This window comes from Nelumbo nucifera, chromosome 5 (assembly GCF_055504915.1).
Source record: "Nelumbo nucifera cultivar China Antique chromosome 5, China Antique-T2T, whole genome shotgun sequence".
Classification (NCBI taxonomy): Eukaryota; Viridiplantae; Streptophyta; class Magnoliopsida; order Proteales; family Nelumbonaceae; genus Nelumbo; species Nelumbo nucifera.
This window is the reverse complement of record NC_142653.1, coordinates 1,456,633-1,462,857: the sequence shown is the minus strand read 5'-3', so window position 1 is coordinate 1,462,857 and position 6,225 is coordinate 1,456,633. Positions and strand designations below refer to the sequence as shown.

Genomic DNA, 6,225 nt, shown 5'->3' with positions numbered 1-6,225 from the left:
ATCTCGATTTAATTAATTAACAAATTAAACGAATGACCAGATCTGGCTTAAACGAATGGTACTAACTAATCAAGATTCAGACCATATCAAGATCCAACCAATTTGCATCCCTATTCTTGAGCAGAAGTACAAATAAAATAATAGAGAGTAGTTGCTCCAAAAGCACGGTTAGCCTTTCTAGTTTTCCTGTTTAAGTCCGATAGCCAGAGGCATAGCCCATGAGTTGAGTAGGTGATACTTGACAGGATCATCAACATTTAAACGCATCCATCCTCAGGAAGGGTTTCCATTGCATTTATTGAAGTTATAACCTAACTGGTAACTTGGCATCAAGAGTGGTCGTACAAATTTATCTCATCAAGTCCATGATACACCAAACCAGGAGATGCACCGTCTTTGCGTTGACAGTAGTACAATACTACAATTTACCAATTCTGGTGGCTAATGAACTCTTTAAAAAGATAGAGATAGCACGAGAAAATAATATATAGTTCCCCTTAAAATTCACATAGCTCTAGCATTGTTATCTGAACGCACAATTGCATCTGTCATCATGACTTGATAAAGCAAAACTGTGCTACCACCTAATTAATAATTATGATTCTCCTCCAATGTAAAGTGCTGCTTGTGAAAAGGTGCTCCTAGTAGAAGGGAATAGTCATGGCTTTTTTACGTGGCACAACGTGCATTTCCTGGAAGATTGTTAGCATCGATCGACTGAAACAGTTAACGTGCGACTCTCCCCAGCCAAGTTCTCACTAGTCACTTCCCCCTCGCAACTCCTTAGAGTTTAGCCATCTTCAACCAAGCATGTCTGCCAGACCGTCCAGTAATATGTAGGATTTCTGTCTTTCTTCAACGCCGCTTTCTCATTACAACATTCATTAATATACACCTTTAAATCAATCAAATAAATTGAATCTTATTGAAACTTTACAAACCCAAAAAAGTAAACCACAAACAATACCCATTAAGGCGGAGAGAGGGACTTTTGAAAGGTTGCCCCATGCCAAAACCTTCAATCCCTTCTTCACTTGCCCACCTTAATCTGAACTTTGTTCATCCCAACTTCCAACTTTCCTACAGTTTTTTCTTTCTTTTCCTCTTCCAATTTTCCTCTACTTTGTTCTTTCTTTTCCTCACTTGGGATAGTATTTCTGATATTTAGCCACGGGTGTTGCAGGCACTGCTGTGCAGTTGGCCGTTTCTCTGGTGTAAAATCCAACAACGGACACAGAAATTCAGCAAATTCCCGAGCATCAGATTCAAGAAATTTGTATCTATCGACTAGAATTCGGTCTAGGGGCCAATGTTTTAGTCTCCGGATCCTCTTCAGGTCTCCATATCTGTCAAAGAAATCTTTAGATCGAGATCCTCCAACGGCCATCTGTTTTCAGATGCAGGAAAAATGGATATTAGATTTGATTGATCATAAGAAGGTTGAGTAAATAGAAAGTGTTCTCACCTTCCTAGGTATCTTCCCAAGTAACTCCATCATCAAAGCAAGGTGATCCTAACAGTTTAAAAATCACAAGCTCATGTCAGCTGAATGTTTTTTTTCTTTTTTGGGTCATTTAGAACAATGAGATAATTAACTAGCACAACTATGTCATGAAGACATGGAAATTACATATACTTGTATAATAAAGTTGTAATCAGCATTCTTAAATTTCCCATATCTTAAAGTGTTTCTTTGGAGAGATGAAATAAATTTGGGGTACTGGTAAAAAAGATTGTTCATAACAAAAAACTTAAAAAAAAAGGATATAGCAAGGAATATCCACTATGTTAGCATCCCATTAAAGAAATGGATAGAATATGCCTATATGCTTTTTGTCAGATATTTTAAAACCCTAAAATGTGTTTATCCATTAATCTTAAAAGGGCAGTCTAATGCAGGGTTTGGGTAGGGACAGATTATGCAGCCTTTCCCCTACAGATAATAATATTTTTTAATATTATCAAAAAAAAATTATTCAAATCATGATTCTACAGCTTGGATGGATAAGATTAATTGAAATCTTTGTACATCATTTGGATGGTTGAGATTAATCCATTGAACTTGAGAGATCATTTTAATGGTCTCCAGATATTTGGGATGATTGGATACATCATTTGAACATGCCATATTAGATGAAGTCCTGCTAAACTATTTGGATGGTTAAAATTAATTGGCAGGTCTTAAGGGTGCTATGTTGATGGCCAAGATTTACATGTTATTTGGTAATCCATTATGTGTGGCTGTATTTGTATAGAATTTGTAAAAGAGGTTATTTGAATGACTGGGATTGGTTAAATCTTGATCATAAACATATTTATACTACTATTAAAAGTGTGAATGAGAGTATGGAACTTCTGTTTAACTAAAATACCCCAATTTTTTAATTTGGTTCCTAACTGTAAGGACAGAAATGTAATTTGAACAACTACTTTTCTCCTCATTCAAATTCCTCTTATTAAGTATTATTTTAAGGTATTAACTTCCATTAACATTCACTGAATCCTATTTTTGACAAGAATACCCCTATTTTTTTATGTGTAATTTTTAAGAATACCCCTATTTTTAAATTTTGGCCTCCCTCTAATTGTGAGAGCACAAAGTGTAATTTGAACTATTACATTTCTCCTCATTCAATTCCCTCTCATTAAGTCTTATATTTAGGGTACTAATTTCACTCTTTCACTGAATCCTATATTAATTAATCGCATTAAAGAAAAATAAGTCTGACAAAGAATAAAATACAAATTTAAAACCAACCCAAAATAGAGTTGTTTTCCTGATTGGTGGTGAGTCAACAATTTAACCTTTTTGGGTCAAATGTGTCAACCCTTGATGTCATAATTAAATAATAATAAAAATTAAAAAGATAAAAACACACAAAAGTATAAAAAATACAAAAAAAAAATGTGGATTGGCAATAAATGGGCAATTTTGTAATTGCCCACTCGATGTTAACACTATCAGGGGTGTCCAGAGTTTGTGGGGGATCTAACACAAGACAAAAACAAAAACAAAAAAAAAAAAAAAGTTTAGGGAGTGAAGTGATAGACCAAGGCATGCTACAATCTATGGGGGTTTGCGGAATTTACCCTTTTAAGAAATATGGAATGCCCAAGGCATGCTACAATTTTTGCAAGGATCAACTTCTCTGGATATTCTATTTCTCAGCCATAGAATATATTGTTTAGTGAATTCTTATCAATGATGCACTACCTATTCTGGCACCAAATGCTCCAAACTTGGGTTGACAAGTTTGAAAACATGGGTTCAGCTCTGAGAATGGGCACTTTGTGCTAAAATGCCAAAGGTTAGGTCCATATCTAGTCTATTTCTCATATTTGATCCATGTCCAGTCCAATCATTTAAGCAATGAGTGCATGTAACATTTTTTCTAATACTATATTACAATAAATAAACTAAATATAGTTCATCAAAAAAATACATTAATTAAATTTAAGACAAGAGAATCTACCTCATCATCACTAAACCCCTGACCACTCTTAGGAGCAAACAGCATGTCGCCAGTAGCAAGCTCAAATGCAATGCAAGCAAAAGACCACATATCAGCAGAGAATGAATACCCAGTTCCAAGGATAACCTCAGGTGATCTATACTGTCTTGTTTGAATCTCTTCTGAAAATTGTTTATCAACCCAACATGCATTTCCAAAATCCACAATCTTGCACTTAAAATCAATTACATCCAAGTTCCTCTCACGGACTGGATTAACAGGAAGCCCCCCCATTGAAGCCCTCCTTTCTGCAATTTTAGCCACTGCCCTCTTTGCCCTCCTTTTCAGCTTCCTTTCAATCATATTGACCACAGGGGTTCCATTAGGATTTCCCTCAGGCCTCTTGAGTATCGGGGATAACCCAGACCGAATTGGGTCCTTGGTGGGATCTATGGTGGATACAAGGACAATATTTTCAGGTTTAAGATCTGTATGGATTATGCGAAGTTCTCTGTGCAAGTAATCAAGGCCTACCAGAATCCATCTGCAAATCTCCCTCACGTTATTCAATTTAAGGCCTTTATGGCGATTATATCTGATCAGTCGTAGTAGACTGTCACCAAGGAACTCGAGAACCATACACCAATGCTGTCCATTTGGGCCTGTATGCTTGAAGTGGTCAATCAATCGAATAACACACTTGCAATTAGAAGGATCACCATCAGCTATTGCTGACAAGAACTCGATCTCATGGACGGCAGCCTCGGCAAATTCAGCTGCACTTTTCTGGATCTTCAGAGCAACAAACCTCTGCAACAGATATTAAAATAAAACTTAAGATACATTATCCGTCTACCTAGAATAAGTAAGAAAAGAAAAGAACTTATGTAAGAAAATTGACTGAAACAGGATCCCAGGAGATGTAGGGCTGTAAAAGGATCAGATTGAAACGGACATACCTAGATCTGAATTTGATTGGAAAATTATAAAACAAATACTATTGGCATCCCTACAAGATGGCCCACAATTTCCAATTTCTGGACTAAAAAGTACTCCAGAGAGCAAAGCAGAGAAACAGAAAAGGTCTCAGATGGCAATTTGACGAGAAATCCTCTAGTCGTTGAATTGTTTAGAGAAAAAAAAAGTTAAATTCAATATTACAAAAATATATATTTTTCCATAAGTAGGAAGAACTGGACTGGATCTCAGAAAGGAAGAAGAAGACGAAAAAATGACATAATCATAATTTAGATGAAAGCATACAACTTTCATCAAACACAGAATGAAAGTAGACAGCTTTAGATGAAAAAAATAAGGGGAATGACATAATCACAATTTGTAGAGAACGGATATAATTCAATACATACAAGGCACCGAAACCGGAAGAAAAGAAGGATTAAGGAGCAGATAGGTGCATTTCAGAGCAGATCACATAATAAACGAATAGAAGATAAAACTTCTTTCAGAAACAAAATAGAAGAAATCATGACAACATTTGTAAAAGATGCATCGGATCCATATTCCATAATAGGTGGAACGTCTGGTATAAAGAGACTAACCCAGGTGATATAGGAGTAACAGGCAAAATAAACGAAGAGATTGCATAAAGCCATCAAGTATGTGGGTTACAAGATACAAATCAATGAATGGAAGTAATTTTGATATCTTTCACGGAGAACCGACAGAAATCAGACAACTTCTGAACGGCAGAGAAATCATAAGGAAAAAAGTGTAATCATATAGAATATAATCAAATGGCGTCTTGCATAAACCCATAAAGAATCCATAATATCCCATATAAACAACAAACGAAAAACGATCTAGAGGTAATTTAAGCAAGAAAAATTAAAAAAAAAAAGCATAAAACAGATAAGAAAACAGAGAGAGAGAGAGAGATTTGGATAAAGAAGAAGAACATACAGAGCAGCGTGTGTCGTAAGCGAGCCAAACGGTGGAGAAGTGACCCCAACCAAGCTTCCTCTGAGCGATGTAACGCCCACCAGCGAATTGATCCCCCACTCTGACGGCGTGGTATCCACCTTTCCGGTAAGCGTCGAACCCCTCATCTTCCTCTTCCGAACCGGATGACGAAGAACACGACATCTCTCAGTTGTGCTCTCCTCCTATCTTCTGTGCCGGATTCTGTTTTCAAATCTTCTGAATCTCTTCTTGTTTCGTTGTAATGGTTGTTTGTTAAGAAGAGGTATTCCAGAGCATTATTTTGTGGCCTTCAATCCTTTTTCTCTTCCGTCTTCCCCTTTGAGAAATTTCAACGAGAGTGCTTTTAGGCCTCGCTTTGCCTTTTCCACAAGACCGATGTGACCATGTCCACTTTTACTCTTTCCGCTAACATGCGCCACAAGTGGTCTTGGATTGTTTTAGATTAGTACGAGTTTCTGTAACCGTATGTCCCAACTCGTAACCATCTATTCATTTCGATTGTGAACAAAGTTTTCACCATCACAATATATTTTGGAAAATGGGAACAGAAAATGTTAGTTATTTTTTTATTTTTTTATGAATAAAATCTAAAAGTCCGGTTGGTTGAGCCGCTTTTTCTATTGGACCAGCGGTTCACCAATCAAGTTTTTTCTTCCTTTTTTTTTGTTTTTTTTGAAATGGTTCAGCAATCGAGTTGATGGCAAACTCGCAGTCGCAGGAGGAAGTGTAGGACGTGTGTGTAGCCCTTTGAAAGTTGAATTGGCGGTATTTTAATTTTTAAGAACGTTGATCATGGCAGATTGGCAGCAGCAGCTATGCAGGGTAGGGACAG

At 36.6% G+C, this 6,225-nt stretch overlaps 1 protein-coding gene across 1 annotated transcript; it reads right to left on the bottom strand.

Annotated features, from left to right (window-relative positions):
• Nucleotides 1–469: 469 nt before the first annotated feature.
• On the bottom strand, nt 470–5,893 carry LOC104603780 (uncharacterized). Its single transcript, XM_010267909.3, has 4 exons — nt 5,373–5,893; nt 3,474–4,262; nt 1,466–1,513; nt 470–1,387 (listed from the first exon to the last, which is right to left on the bottom strand). Exons 1-4 carry the CDS (start codon nt 5,553–5,555, stop codon nt 1,031–1,033), a joined length of 1,377 nt encoding a protein of 458 aa, XP_010266211.1. The 5' UTR covers nt 5,556–5,893; the 3' UTR covers nt 470–1,030.
• Nucleotides 5,894–6,225: the final 332 nt, after the last annotated feature.

Bases quoted from the DNA above. Each gene is read 5' to 3' on its own strand.
- LOC104603780 (XM_010267909.3), bottom strand. From the start codon at position 5,555: ATGTCGTGTTCTTCGTCATCCGGTTCGGAAGAGGAAGATGAGGGGTTC. The intron at 4,263-5,372 runs GTATGTTCTTCT...TATCTGTTGCAG, and splicing joins CTTACGACACACGCTGCTCT to AGGTTTGTTGCTCTGAAGAT. The intron at 1,514-3,473 runs GTAGATTCTCTT...TTAAACTGTTAG, and splicing joins AGGGGTTTAGTGATGATGAG to GATCACCTTGCTTTGATGAT.